This window comes from Anser brachyrhynchus, assembly GCF_964034855.1.
Source record: "Anser brachyrhynchus genome assembly, chromosome: 1".
NCBI lineage: Eukaryota > Metazoa > Chordata > Aves > Anseriformes > Anatidae > Anser > Anser brachyrhynchus.
Genome location: NC_137694.1, coordinates 140,100,082 through 140,115,693, shown reverse-complemented (window position 1 = coordinate 140,115,693; position 15,612 = coordinate 140,100,082). Strand labels below are relative to the sequence as shown.

At 40.4% G+C, this 15,612-nt stretch overlaps 2 protein-coding genes across 2 annotated transcripts in view; one reads left to right on the top strand and one right to left on the bottom strand.

Annotated features, from left to right (window-relative positions):
* Positions 1–74: 74 nt before the first annotated feature.
* GTPBP6 (GTP binding protein 6 (putative)) lies at positions 75–11,133 on the bottom strand. Its single transcript, XM_080585077.1, has 10 exons — positions 10,724–11,133; positions 9,425–9,562; positions 8,921–8,991; positions 7,248–7,378; positions 6,443–6,513; positions 5,831–5,989; positions 4,312–4,520; positions 1,671–1,819; positions 1,215–1,367; positions 75–707 (listed from the first exon to the last, which is right to left on the bottom strand). Exons 1-10 carry the CDS (start codon positions 11,082–11,084, stop codon positions 566–568), a joined length of 1,584 nt encoding a protein of 527 aa, XP_080441203.1. The 5' UTR covers positions 11,085–11,133; the 3' UTR covers positions 75–565.
* A 56-nt stretch (positions 11,134–11,189) lies between these two features.
* The window catches only part of LOC308187746 (cohesin subunit SA-2-like), a 61,141-nt gene continuing 56,718 nt past the window's right edge, over positions 11,190–15,612 (top strand). Inside the window, exons 1-2 of the mRNA XM_080575987.1 lie at positions 11,190–11,329; positions 11,596–11,752. Coding sequence (XP_080432113.1) covers positions 11,709–11,752 — 44 coding nt within the window. The 5' untranslated portion in view covers positions 11,190–11,329; positions 11,596–11,708. The remainder of the gene's footprint in view (positions 11,330–11,595; positions 11,753–15,612) is intronic.

Genomic DNA, 15,612 nt, shown 5'->3' with positions numbered 1-15,612 from the left:
CTGATGTTTTCTCTTCTAAGAATTGATACAGTAGTAGGTATTGTGGATAGATTACCGTGTGCAAGAACATTATTGTGTGAAAGATGTTCACAGGTAACTTTATTCATTGCTTAAATATACAAATCAATGTTTTCTGCTTCACTGCAATAAATCATGGCATTTATTTTAAGTAAATACATGTACAAGCAGAACACATGAACATACCTTATTCTGAAAAACGGGGTTAAAAAAAAAAAAGTATTTCTATGATTTAAGAAGCTCAGTACTTTTCCAAAGGTTAAATTAAATGTCATCCAGTGATTCCCACGTGTTTGAGGCCCGGAGCCTGTAGCCAACAACCCTTCCAGTGTAAAATTTAGTGCTGTTCTTGCAGTTGCTGCCAGAATAAAACTCAAAGCTCTTACTGTTTCCAGACATTTTCTGAAACACTGTCCACTTCTACGATGTGTCAAGAACATCAACTGGTTAAGAAATATACTCTTCCACATCCAGGCTAATGGGCCAGTAACTTCATTTTACATTCTCTTAATGAGATCAGTTTCTTTTTCTAGAAAAGGATGGAGTTTCATGGTATAAAAAAAGTACTGCTGGGAAAGAGGTTTCTGTATTTGCCAAAAGCAGAGTTGCTGATTATCACCTTCACCATGGCCATGCCATCTTCAGGCATGACTTCTACTTCCTGAACTGTTGCTTCTTTATAGAGCCAACTGTAAAAGTAAAAATTGTATTAGCATCTTAAAGGCAGTCCAGAGTGCATAAAGTATGATCCTTGGTTTAGATCTGAATGTTTGCATCTAGGTAATTTAACACTTCAAAAGATGAAGTGCTTCACTTAACTTTTTGTTTGCTACTTTCTGTTTGGAAACAGGGTGTAGGGTGTTTTCATAATTGTTTCAGCTCTCTCTCTCTCTCTCTCTCTCTTTTTTTTTTTTTTTTTTTTTTAAATCTGGCTCCAGGACCAGTGGAGTGGTCTTTCGGGAAATTTATCTTTTTGTACTAACACAGAACTCTGTGAAGGTCACTCTGAGAAGCATGCTGTATGGTATCTACTGGTGATATTTGATAGTTTTTCAATAGGTCATAAAACGTTTGCAAATATCCCTGTAATTCTTAACACAGATTAAAATCAGTATCGTATGTTTCGGCAAATAAGTTTTGCAATATTAAGAATTTCCTAGTTGTCCAAGTCCTTCATAAAATTCAGAGCTGTTTACCTTAGCTGAGGTCCCTGTAAGTTGACTGTAATTGTCAGAATCTTCTTCCCTGTTACTTTCAAAATTTTTTTCTCTATTTCTTCTTTCAGCTCTTCTAACCCATGCCCGTGTAGAGCAGAAATGGCTAAAGCGTTTTCTTCAGTGGGTTCATACCTGGAAAGTAATAATTGCCAGCACGCTTGTTTACAAAGATTAGATTGTGAAAATATTCCAAGCACAGACAATTTAACTGCATTATTTTATACTGGTATCTTCCTACAGAGACTACTTGTATGACTCAGGTGATTTCTTCTGATGTTTAAAGATAATGAATTAATTTTTTAAGACCATGGTTACATATGTAAAAGAGTGAGAAACATTATTAAATGTATTCAGAAGTGTGGAAGCTCTTTTCTAGAGCTGAAGAGCTTCCAAAACATCAGCAATGTCTAAGTACACTTGGCATCTCCTGCTCACCTTTCTATCAAATCCACTTTGTTATGAACTTCTACCATTGACTCCAATAAATGGCTCGGAAGATTGAGATTCTTCAGAACTGAGAGAACGCTTGCTTTCTGGAGGACGGTTTCTGGATGAGTGATGTCCCTCACGTGAACTATCAGATCCTAGCAAGCACCAATATACAAGACAGTTACTTAATGGAACGTTCAGTTACCAGGTTGTAGAGATTTTATACCATTTTTGCATTTCTATTTCATACGAGTTGCTTTCCTATCCATTAGACAATAACCTGGCAGGTTAACACTGTAAAATGACCTACTGCAACAGTATTAAATCAATACTGGTTTTTATTCAAAGATGAAAGAAAATCTGTGGCAGCTTAGTCTCACTCCACAGAGCGCATGAATTGCTGCCAACAACCCCAAAACAAGCTCTGTCAATCAAGCTAGTTAAGGAATTCACAGATTTCAAATAATAAATGATATAATTTTTAATGCCAAGGCTGTGTAAAAACAACACTTCAAAAATATTCAAAAATATTGGAGAAGAAAAAATATGAATACTAAAAACGTTTTACAAGAGCAATAACTGAAAGAACATTTCAACTGTGGAAAAAAAATGCATGTAAATTTTAATTCTGTATTCAAAATGCAGAAGACTCTTGTTATCCCTAGCTCCTGAGATACTATTACTGGTGCTTCACTTTATAAAAAAGTTACCAGTTTCAAGTACATACATGGTTAGATAGGTTGCAAATCTAAGCCAAGTATTTGCCGTGATAAAAAAAAAAACAAGTAATCAAACAGCATTTGCATTCAAAGTATTTCAGCATCTTTGCTCATAATAATGCTTCAAACTTCTGAAAACTGTGGTGAAAAGTAAGTTTATTGCCTTTCACTTAAGACTTCAAAATAAAAAATAAAAAAACAACAACCAAACAAACATGATAGCTGCAGCCAACTTTTGAAATTCCTACTATTACACAGTTAAAAAACCAATCCTCAGAAGTATTCAGACATCCAGCTGCCACGGAATTTCATCACCTTTGAGGATACAGATTTTGTTTTAAATCTCCATCTAGATAGAATAGAATAGTTCAGGTGGAAGGGACCTCCAAAGATGATAAAGCCCAACTGCCTGACCACTTCAGGGCTAACCACAAGTCAAAGCACAGTAATGTGGGCATTGTCCAAACACCTCCTGAACACTGACAGGCAGGGGCAGCAACCACCTCTCTAGGAAGCCTGTTCCAGGGTCTGACCACCCTCATGATAGAGAAATCTTTCCTAATCCCAGCCTGACCCCCCAGCACAGCTCTGTGACGTTCCCGTGTGCCCAGGGAGCATAGACCGGCACCTCCCTCTGCGCTTCCCCTCCTCAGGATGCTGCAGAGAGCGCTGAGGTCGCCTCTCGGCCTCCTTTCTCCAGGCTGGGCAGCCCAGGTGTCCCCAGCCTCCTCACAGGACGTGCCTTCCAGCCCTTCTACCAGCTCTGCTGCCCTCCTCTGGATGCTTTCAAGTACCTTAACATCCTTTTTGTGTTGTGGAGCCCAGAACTGAACACAGTATTCAAGGTGAGGCCACACCTGTGATAAATCCAGTGGGAGAACCACCTCTTTTGACCAGCTGGCTGTGCTGTGTTTAATGCACCCCAAAATGCATAAGAGGAACCCCAAAGTGCCCTCCTGGCTGCCAGGGCACGCTGCTGGCTCATGCTGAGCCTGCTGTTGACCAGCACGCCCAAGTCCTTTTCTGCAGAACAGCCCTCCAGCCACTCATCTCCCAGTCTGTACCTGTGCCCGTCCCAGCTGCAGCACTTGGCATTAATGTTTGTTGAATTTCATGTTACTGCTGACTGCCTGATGTTACAACCCATTGAGATCCCTCTGCAAAACCTCTCATCCCTCAAGAGTCAACAGCACCTCCCAGTTCAGTATCATAGCAAACTTCGTGAGGAGGCGTTCCACTCCTGCATCCTGCTCATTGATAAAAATGTTGAACGGGACTGGCTGTAGAAATGAGCCCCGAGGAACCCTACTAGTGACTGATCACCAGACAGACACAGCCTGCTCTCTGCGACCCTCTGAGCCCTTCACCACCCAGCATAGCGCGGATCTGTTCATCTCAGAACTGGACAATATGCAACTTTAAACTTTGCTGTAACAGGCAACTAATGAGAATACGATAGGAAAAGTACGCTAACATTTATTACATGCTGCCTGCATCACATCACAATTACCCATTTTTAGAGCTACAGGGAACTTTAAGTCAAAACCAGACCATTCTGAAGGTTGTAGTTCAATTTTTTTCTCTCAAGAAAGAGAACCTCAACATATTCCAATGCACTGTCTAGATTTTCATATATTTAACAAGAAAAAAATTGATTTATCTGGTTTAAACCACATGGAAAAGGAAATGTATACTCTGAATAAATCCTTTCTGAAATCTATTCATACTTATATATTCTGCATAAAGTATCAGAAAATTGGTTTATTATACGATATTTACCTGATAGTTATTATGCTAGAAGACCACTACAGTCAGTCAGGTACTTCACTAAGAACAGCATGCCAATTAAGTTCCCCATTTCTGAAGGGATGAAGGCTATCTAGAAGAAAATTAAGTCAATTTCTCAATTTTTTTAGTCAACTACTTACTGAGTAAGCAACTTCTTCTAAGGTAGCTGAAAAGGACTCAACCAGGTTATGTGGAAGATCAGACAGAAACCCAATAGTGTCAACATAAATAACTGCCATGTGTGAGGGCAGGTAGCCAGCATGAGCTGTAATATCAAGAGTGGCAAACAGCTGATCTCGGGGTTGAAGGCCTGCTTCCCCAGTCAAGGCTTTGATCAAGGTGGTTTTTCCTAATTAAAATAAAAACAAAAGAAAACAAAATGACAAGATTTTAATGGCTTGTTTCAAGTGAAATACTAATTCGCAAGACTTGGGTGAGTTTTATGATGCTACATATCTTTTCATATCTAGTTCACTAATATACATCTAGCCTGGGAGTAGTTATCTGTATTACGTTACGAAATCCAAAGATAGTCTTAACTTTTATAACTCAGAATTGGATTTAGGGCCATGTCTGGAAGCTGTGCTGTGGAATAACAACAAGATGATCACAGACTGAACTGACCTGAAAAGTGACCTACCTACACGTCTCACCTCTAAGACTATCTGAAGAATGCTGCCATGGCAACATTAGGAAGCACACACTTACATGCTCCTCAGTGCTTCTGTTCTGAGATAAAATGATTTAACATTTCCTTGTTAAATCCAACAATCACCAGAAGCACTAATACTATTTAGCTTATCAGTTTTATGCTTTTGTTAGGTGCACTGTCATGAATATGATACTAGAGAAATTTACTTAACTCTTCATAAATATTTCACAGAATTTATAGTCATTACCTAGAATATATACTGAGCACTTTAGCTTAAAGTATTTCAATTATGTATGCAAAATTGTACTATAGCTGTTTTGTTGAATCTTCAACTCTGTAAGTAGCTTAAAAGTATCAGTATAATAGATATCAAAATTAGTGCATTGTAAGTTTGCTTTTTATAAAGAAGTTGAATAATAAAATGAAATGGTTTTAAAATAATGTAATCTGAAAAGTGCCCAGTCCAAAGTCAATGTATGCCTTGTGTATGAATTCACTTGTGTAAGCTATAAAAAAAAGAAAAAACACTTTAGTTTTATTTAGATTCTCGTAAGAATTTTCTCTAAACACTATACATTAATCTATGAAAAGCTAAAGTGCTTTTTAAGCACATTTCTCAGATTAGCTGCCAACTCTCCTGAATTTTCCTCCTATGTCTCAGCATTTCCTAGTGATCTCAAAACACACGTACTTCTCTCTATCCATTCTGATCAAGTAATAAAGATACATACAGAGGACACTAGCACGACAGTCTTCAGCACTAGATGTAAAATCCTTTTGACACATTAGGTACTAGAAATTTCTCCAGAACATGTCTGCAAAAAAATCTTACTGTAACAAGCATTATTTGCTTTCCTAACCATAATCTAACTGACATATTCTCATTATAAAATCTAATTAAAATACAAAGCCTATTCATACCAAAATCAGATTCTGGCTAGAGACTCTAATTAAAAATTAGACAAGGTAAGCTTCTTTGTGTGACAATTTCATGAGTTTTTGCTTACCACAATTTGTATAGCCCATTACTGAGATAACTGGAAACTCGCGTTTTCTGCGCTGAGTTCTAAGCAAAGACCTTTTTCTTCTTAGTTTCTCCAGGACATGCCTAATTTTAAGTTCTTTTTCTTTTAAGAGGCGATTCTGTGTCTCCATGAATGTTTCACCTGAAAAATACAAATGAGTAACTGGTAGAATAGTCTACAAGAGAACAGTAAAACAAGTGATGCTGTCTATCTGGAAACAGAGTGAGTTACCACTAGGGCATACGACATTATACATAAGCAATTAAAACTGCATATTCTTGCCAAAGATAGAGTCAGTGATAAATAATTATTAAGACATATGCTAAGCACTCTAGAATAACCATGTCTGGTCACAATAAACTCCTGTGGTAGCAAACGCTCTGTCCATGGCCACTTACTGAGCATGAAAACTTTATTGTGCTTATGACTGAAGTTACCATCCAACACATTTTTTTCATGTTCAATTAATCAGATGCAGAACACAAACTGTCTTTCCCCTGAGCCTCCCCCTAATAAAATCAGATGCAATTTAATCTATTTTAAAGGCTATGGAGAAAAAGAATCCTCTAATTCATGGGAATATTTAGACTTTACCTGAGCCCATGATGTATCTTGATCCACCTCTCTGCTGATCTAGTTGGGACACCTCATTTTTTAGATTCGACCTGGCAGTGGAATAATATTTAAATAAAATCAATCTGCTTTAATCAAGCTATCTTAAAATGCCTAGCAAATATGAAGCAGTAGTGGTATTCTAACAGGACAGATGAAAACACTACAACACTACAAGGCACAGGTAAAAGCCAGATCATGGTGAGAAGCCTAGTGAGAAAATTCAGATATTTCCGGCTCTTCGACTGTGGTTTGAAAAGTCATGCAACTCTAAGTAAATCATAATGGCTGTTCAGAAACTTTAGAGAGACAAAAATGTCTCTGATACATCCATGCAACTCACACCAACTTCCATGCACAAATATATTTATGCCGTGTAATACAGAAATGTGGAAAACTCAGATATAAATTAATGCCTTTAAGCTTCTTTGTTTATAGCTTTCCTTATTAAACCTATTTATATACGAAATACACATATCTAATTCCTACACATTCTTGCAACCCATCTTCCTTATTATAAAGAACCAGGACCTTTTCACAAGAAATATATTTTGTAACAAAATCTACTGAAGACTTTCTGGTTTTGCCTGTCAGTACTGTAGGAGTTTAAACACATACATTAAAGCAAATATTTCTATGCTCTACTCAATCATTGACCACAGTACGGAGACACCAAAACAGCGGCTTTTTTTTTCCCCACAGTATAGCATTACCCTGATTATTAATGTAAAGAAATTTTCACTAAAATATGCAAGGGTCAGTGCGTGCTTTGCACAGTTTGAGGTACCTTAGGAGTGGAATTTCAGCCAATGCAATCTGGAGTTTTGCTTCCTTAGTGCGGGCATTGCAACGAAAAATGTGAAGTACAACGGTGTATCTGTCAAAGACTTTCACTCCCCAGGCATCTTCTAGTTCTTTCTTTAGCCATGTAAAACAAAGTAACCTAGATGTTTTCTGCCCGATTCAGAACACCAGCAAATCAATTCATACACAGCATTACAGTTAAAGTTAGCCGATGGGTACCTGAACTCACAGTAATGATTATGAGCACCCAAAAGCAAATTTTTGATTGACAAGAAGGTGAAAAAGAATTTAGAAGGTAGAACTTTGTATCTAGGCCCCACTGAATTCCATGAGAATCCTTCTATAGCCTTGAACAGATTCTGAGAACAGCTCCTACAGGACATCTCACAGCACTAAAAGAATGAAGAATTTCAGTGGTTAAGGCCTTACAAAAATAATTACGAAATGCTAGTATGCGAAAGGATAAGGATAACAAAGGAAAAGCAAAATAGTTATTGAAGTTAAAAGAAAAAACAAGAGAGGAAGAAAGGAAAATTTTTTCATAACCAGCCTTCCATGAAATAATAAACTCCTCTCTTCCCACACCCCAAACTGCCCTAATTCACCAAAAGACACTCAAAGAACTTCAAGTATGCAGTAGTTCCCCTTCACCATCTTTAAAATCCAGAATGCTTGTCTTCCATGCACATTCTCAAACACTTTCTTGAATCTATATCCTGTTAAAATGTACTTAAGATCCAGATTTATGAAAATTTTTAGTAAATCTGGGACTAAAAGAACTCATACTTTAATTTAGGGAATAAAAACTAGAAAGCTTATATGAAACATTTTCAACTTCCATTTAATCAATAAATTGAAGTGCTCAGGATAACTATTGGATATATATACCTCTGATAATTTTATAATCCAGGGAAAACATTTAAAACTGCCTGCAAAGCATTGATGTTTGCTTGCAGAGTTTGCACTTTACACCGTTTGACACTGCACATGCAAAAAAGCTAAGTAGTATTTATTTCAGTTTGTCTAAACATGCCAAAGGGCATCTATAGTTCACATGCCAGTTATTTTACTGCCAATGCGTTTAAAAAAAAAGCGAAGCATGCTTCTGCCCATAAGCAATCTATCTTTGTAAAATACATTTTCTTTGTAAGGATTAGGAATGAAAGTTTAAAAATACAAAAAAAATATATACAGATTTGCTCTGAATTTATACCTCATATTCAAAATCCAATACAGCAGACATAGCACTACAGAAAAAACATATAGAATTCATAGAGGTATGGAAACCCGTGCATGTATGTAATCCAAAATCTTGACATTCCTTCACAACAAAAGCTATGTTATCACCTCCCTTTTGTGAATAAGATCCGAGAAGTTTCTCCAACATTTTAAGTAGAGCCAGTGGCAAATGCGCAAGCACAGTCTATACTAAAAGGCTATAAGGCTGCAGGAAAACTTCATGCATGACAGCTGGATACACTTATATCAGCTGGACAAATATAACAGGAATTAAAGTTTCCTTTCAGAAAAACTCAGTTCAGCTGGCTTCATATATTATCATTTGCGAATTCAGAGTCATAACCAACCCTCCTTCCGATAGCATCAAGATCTTCTAAATAATATGGATATAAAGAATATGATTTGATATTAAATTACCTTTGTTATTGAAGATATTCTTTCCACATTCAAGAAGACAGCTGTCACATGGGGCAATTTTTTAATCTTTTCTAGAAGACGGATAACCGTTACAAAATGCAGTGTTAAATGTCAATTCTCTTTTTAAAATATACAGAATACAAAACCATTTTGCACTGAGCACAGTGCTCATAAAATACCAAATGGCATCATATTCTTTGTCCACAGAACAGCCGTATTCACGCTAATTTCATACTATGTCAAAAACAGCTGCCAGTTTCTTTTATGTCAATCACTTAAACAGCGATTAAGGTGCCCCACACATTTCAAATGAACATGGTTTTTTTCTATTGTGTTGTTTTTGTTACCTTGAAAAAAAAATCTTTGAAGTTTGTCTGTAAACCTATTTGATGGATTAATAAAACCTTTACCTCTTTTCAACTTTTATAGCTATCCTTAAATAGTTTCCAGCTGCAGAAGCTTTCCTTTCTGAAAGATGCTGTCCTGACAAACCTCAGTCCTTACCTGTCAAAACATCAAAGTTTCCTTTGCCAAAAACGAACTTCTTGTCAGGATTTTTTGTAGGAATAATTATTTTATCTAAAACAGTCCAGTTCGGAAGGGTATTTACGAGAGCAACGGCTTCAGCAATCTGTAATTCAGCTTTAGAGACACACACACACAGAAAAAGAAAAAAAAAAAAAGATTATAATATATCAACTGCTCAAATTGCCAGTAACTACACGACATGTGTGACCAGGGAACAACTATGCTTCACTTAAATTCTACAGGTCCATTTGTTTAACGAGCAGCATAAGGTGCAAAATGCCTTTCCTCTAATCAGAATAATTAAACTCTGATGTAATTTTACTACACAAAAGCATCTTTCTGCCAGTACAAATTATTTTTATGGTTCTTGATTTTGAATTCTCAATTGTATGGTCAATAAATTACTCACCTCTTTGCCTCTACGCTGTACTTTATTCTTAAAAAATAAAATGATTAACTAGCTTTAGATTAAACTGTTATTTTGGATGAGCACAAGGCCACAGGATTAATCCCTCAGTGTTTTGTGGAAATATGTAAAGAACTACTAATACTGCATACCCTGCTTCTTACCACTGGTACCTACTCTTATCAAGGACCTACACTGGCTTCTGACTTGCTAAAGACACAGATTTCAATCTGCTTCATTAGTTGGTATTTTTTTTAAAGCATCTACATGGCAAAGCACTGATTTATGAGGATTTCATGAAATCACGAGGGCTACAAGGGCAAATCAGATCGGTAGATCCAGTTTTGATTTGCCAGACAGAAGATCCTCATTCCATAGGAGCTTCATCATGTTTCTCTAGATAGGAAAACACATTTGATGTATTAAAGAGGTCCAAAAGGTAATATATTTTTAATCATAACCATGATCCTCTTTCTCATCCTATCGATAGCGTTCCTCATAAAGTGCTCATTTTTCTGTTGTAACTCTGGCATTTCAGCATTCACCCCAAATCGTTTCCTTAGACTTCGGGCTCTTCATCTGGAGGGCCTGAACAGATGGAAAGGGCTCACTGCTGTTCTCAAGTACTTTTTTTGGTCAGACGGGTGCTTTCATAATTTTTCCCGCTTGCAAAACGGGAAGGCTTACACAAAGTCTGAAAAGTTAACCATTTTGTTCTGTGAAGGGATAAGGTGTTGTAACGAGCAAGGATAATAAACGGACCGGGGGTGTCCCCAGGAATTATCAGGGCTAATAACGGGGCTGGGGGTGCCCCCAGCAATGAGCAGGGCTGACACCGGGCCCGGGGCTGCCCCCTCCCGCCCACCCACCGGTGGTGAGCTGCGGCTTCTTCGGCCCCCAGCGGACCGCCGGCTGCACCACCGCCACCCGCTGCGCGCCGGGCAGCGGGCCGAGCGGCGAGGGGCCCAGCAGCTCCTCCACACCCTCATCTTCCTCCTCCTCATCTTCCTCTCCATCATCGTCGTCGTCGTCACCGCCCGCCCCTCGCCCCCCGCTGCCCGCCCGCGGCGGCTCGCCCCTGCCCGGCGGCCGCTGAGGCGCCCAGTGGCGGAGCGCGGCGCTGAGCGGCCCCCTCAGAGCCGCCCCCCGAGGAGGAGGAGGAGGAGGCGCCGCCGCGGTGGCCGCCCGGCAGCAGCGCAGCATCGGCCGCAGGAGGCGGCCGGGCCCCATGGCGCTGCCCCCCTCAGCGCGGGGCGGGACCGTTACGGCCGTTACGGCGGCCGCGAGGCGGCGGGGCAAAGCGCGCTCCTCGCCCCGCCCCCTGGCGGCAGCGATCCCCGCCGCTGATAGGCCGGGGGGCCGCCGTGATTGACGGCGGGCGGGAGCGGGGAGCCGGCGGCGCGAGCGCGCGATCGACCGTTGGAGTGCGCGTCCCCGTGCCCGTGCACCTCCCCCCCACATCCCCTCACAGGCAGGTGAGCGGGGCGGCGCGCGTCCCCGGAGCCTTCCTCCCCCTCCTCCTCCTCCTCCTCCTCCTCCTCCTCCGTCCCCTCAGAGCCGCCAGGGCCGCGCCCGCCGCCCTCGGAAGGGCCCTGAGGGAGGGGGGGGGGTCCGGGCAGCTTCCCCCCCGCCCCCCCCCCCTCCCCCGCTTCCCTGACGGAATTAATTCTCCCCGGCCGGCCGTGAGGGGCTTTAGTGAGTGGCTCCGTAATTATCTCGCCCTCTTCTCTCCTCCTGACAGCCCGCTCGGCCCGCCGCCGTGTGATCGCGGGTTTCGGAGCCCCGCCGCGGTGAAGTTTCCTCAGGAGCCCCCTCTCAGCTTGCTGCCAGCGCTGCCGAAATAATGTAGTGGAAATGATAGCCGAGCCCAACGCAGCCAGCAGCCTTCCCAGCCAAAAGTAAGACCTGGCGCCGCTTATTTATTTATTTATTTATTTATTTATTTTGGGGTAAATTCGGGCGCTGTCCCTTAAATCTGTGTCCTGCAGATAAGTGGGGGAATGAACGTGTCAAATAGGGTGGGAGGGAAGATAAAGGGGATTGGCTGTGTCTTGTTACCAACCTCTGCATTTTGTTTCCTTTCCCTTTCATGTATTGTTTAGCATCTTCTAAATGTTGCTTTATGCTGATGTGCAGGGAGGTTGGCCTTACAAGCTTCTCTGTGCCCTGTTCACTACTGTGCAAGTGAACCTCGTTTGAATAAAAATGGGCAGATTTATAGTCTGAGTGGGTGTGTTCACTCCAGTGACAGATTTAAGGTGCTGAGAGGGAAGAGTACCAAGTTATCTGTAGCCTATCTGTTGGCATTGCATATTCCTTGTTGCCTTAGAGCAGGGGGAGAGGATGTGCTTCTCCAGAGCTGCTTTCATCAGGGGTATGTCAAGTCTTCCCCCTTCAGAGGCTGTGTTTTCAGTCATCAGTTGAGGCGATCTATAAATCAAATGCATTCATGCTGTTTACAGAATGGGATAGGTAAGGAGAAAGAGCAGATACAAATAAATAATTAAGTTACTAAATTTGAGCATATCTTGTGTAGTTTTGAAGAGTGAAACTTCTTAGATATCTAGTCTTGCTAGCTTTGAGCTCATTGTAGCCTGGTCTTTCCTCAACTCGTCACCTTCAAGCAAGTGTGCACCAGGTCTTTTGCTTTGTCAGGCTCTAAGAGGTGCTTTCCTTGTAGGCCATGATGACAATCAGTGTAGCTTGCCAAATGTCCTTTCCCAAATGTTTCATCTGAAGAAAACCTTTTAGTTTCAAACGTGACAGGTAGGTGCCTGGCAATTGTTTAGCTGAGCTTCTTATTGTTGGGTGATTTTTGTTGCTTCTAAAAGGTGAAGCAGTTGCACTGGAATTTGTGATTTAGAAAATCTACAAATGGGATTAATCCAGTAACGTAGATTAATTGTTCCTTTTAGACAGCTAAAAGAATAAGCTATGCTGGCGTGAAAGAGGTAGCTTTCTTTTTACGAGTGAGTCTCTTAAGTCTGCTCCAAATATTTATGAAAATGAGAAACTCAAAAATTTTCACAATAGCATTGTGTGAGGACTAGAAGAAGGGCTTTGCTTCCTTCCTGCTTCAAGTTTGTTTTTTTTTAATCTCATCAGTAACACTTCCAGTGCTAGTGAAAGGGCTGTATTGTGGCAGGAATGTAAGGTAAAAATGTGCCTGCGAGCCATATGTCGCAGGGTCTAAAGGTCAAAAGTATGATGAGATAGGAATGGAATTCCACCTCCTGTGCTTTCTTACCGTTTGCTGATGGAGACAAAGTAAATGGCTGGCAACTGTTCCTTACAGTGCACAAGGCAGTGAGTTTAGGTATGCCAAAACACTTGGTGTGGTGTTGACAAAAAAAAAGCAAAAGAAAAGCTTGTGATTATGTCAAACTTTGTCAAACCTACTGTTGTACTCAAGTAGTTGAAAAGATGTTAAATGGAGTTACGCATAAGGATCACTGCAGTAGTGTTCACATCATCCTTAGGATTAAATAGACTAGTTCCTATTTTGCTCAAGAAGACAAGAGGATGTCTTAATTCTTTTTATAGCTTCTTCAACAGAACTCTAGTTGTGCAGATGAAAACTCAGGGGAAATACCTAAGTGGCTTCATATGGTTCAGTTTGTAGACTCTGGTCTAGTTCCTGCAAACCTTTAAATACCTGCCTTATGAACAGCATCACTATCAGGAAATACCAGTATTAAAAGGAAGGAAAGCAGCGTGAGTACTGAGAGTATCTGGCTTTTAAAAATCCCTACCAAAACTAAACAGAACACTTCCAGGTACAGGGATTAGTGCAACTTTGTATATAAAGAAAGTAAATAAGAGCAAACAAGATCTAATGGCTTCTTAAGGAACGCAAAACAAACCTAAAGATTCAGGGAAATAGAGAATACATTAAGTGTAGGAAAACATATCAGTCCAGAAGTTCATAGTTAAGTTCATACTAAAGTGCAGATGCCTTTTTTTCCAAAGCAGGCTCTTGAGAGTGTTTTTTTTTCTTTTTTTAACCATGCAGTTTTATTTTTCATAGGCTTATGATGAGAAATCTTTTCGAATAATTTTTAAAGCAAGCAGATGCCTAAACCTGCTTAAATACATTGTCTTTGCAGTCCTTGGTGTAGGATGTCTTCTGTAACACAGTGCTTCCTGTGGCATTGCTACGTGCTGTGGTGCAAGCCAAAATGATTTGGAAACTAAATGGCGTTTTAGTATACGCTTAGTGCTGAGTTACGTTTGGTGGGTGTTCAACAGAGGTGCTTAGCATATGCGTGAAAGTTAGTCTAACTGCTCTAGTCACAGAGGTATCGTTTTACACGGAAGTGTTAGCCCAGCACGAGGAAGCTGTGGGTCAGCTGTCTTCTCATTACTGCTCCTTCTGCTGAGCTTCAGGAAGCAGGCTGTTAGGTATACCAGGCATTCACTCATTCACTTACTTTGTTAACACCTTTTGCTACAGGCAGGTTTTGCCTGGCATAAAGTAGCACAGGGTCAGTGTCAGTGGACCATTGCTTGAAAGTGTTTTTGACATCCAGGATCTTCGTGGGAAAGAGCTGTGTGAGTTAAAGCTTCAGCGGGGTATGTTGTAGACAGAGATGTTAAATGCAGCACGTGTTCAGACAGGTACTTGACTAAATTGTCCTGGTGTGTTTTCTTTTTTTTTTTGTACTGAGTGGTGTTTTTTTCTTCCTTCATTATTTAAATATTGTAATTCAGCTTAGACTCAATTATAGTTTCTGTAATCAAATGAAATGCATTTGTTTTCATCATGGCATGTAGTAAGTTGCTAAACAGTACACAGAAATAATTCGGGAAAATTGCTTGAGAGTATGTTGAGCATTGTGTGGAGGTATACTGCATGAACAGGTAACACATACTGAAATGCTGGCTGGCATCTGAGTTGTCGCTCTAGTGAAACAGCACAAGTAAGAACATGTCAGTCCAGCCCCACAATGTTGCATTCTGCTTTAAAATCACGAGTGAAAGCATTTAATCGCGTAGGAGAAGCAGCTCCTTGACAAATAGGTTTGGGTCCTTTTAATTTGTCGTCTGTACAAGGAATCTGAGAAGGGCTAACTGGCTTCAGAAGAGCTCTATATATTGCTGTCTCTCGCTGCTTGTTCTTTTGAACTAGGAGGTTTTTTGGTAGCACTTGAGATACTTAATCTCTGTGGTGCACAATTACAAATCAAAGGAAACATTCTGAAAACTGGCAAGTGTTGCTTTTAGCATGCAGACTTGGTTGTGAAGCACAGTTCTTCCCTCTTTCATCACACGCAGAAGTCCAGACAACTGATGTAAGGGTTGGTTTAGCCTGATTTATTTTCTTGGCTTCCATCTGTCACCACTGTGGCACGTTTTGAACCTTTCTATGATGAGAAGTTCATTGAATTTAACTTTAATGGAATTTTTCTCTGTAGGGGAGTTAATCATTCGCATCGTTTTATTTAGCAATTTGATATATTTTTATGGAATCTATAGGGCAGCATGGGAATCTTTGGAAGCCTAATTCTACATCGCTTACGGTGTAGTGCTCCAATAAATTCAAAACCAGAGATGTGTTTAAATTAAAACTTCTCACTAATGAAATAACATCAGGACCTAGGCCGTGCAGCTGATGGTAACGCAGCCTCAGGATCTGCTTTGCAGAGGCACTGTCTGACTGAAGCTGTCTTGGGAAGATGAATAGTGTTTATCTGGCATTGATAAACCCCTCTGGACTCGATCTGGCTCTGCATCTGTAGCACGGTTAATGCTCCATCTG

Coding starts and splice junctions, on each gene's coding strand:
- GTPBP6 (XM_080585077.1), bottom strand. CDS start 11,084: ATGGGGCCCGGCCGCCTCCTGCGGCCGATGCTGCGCTGCTGCCGGGCG. Junction 9,563..10,723: donor GAAGCCGCAGCTCACCACCG/GTGGGTGGGCGG, acceptor GTGTCTCTAAAG/CTGAATTACAGATTGCTGAA. Junction 1,820..4,311: donor TAGAAGAAGTTGCTTACTCA/GTAAGTAGTTGA, acceptor GGTGCTTGCTAG/GATCTGATAGTTCACGTGAG.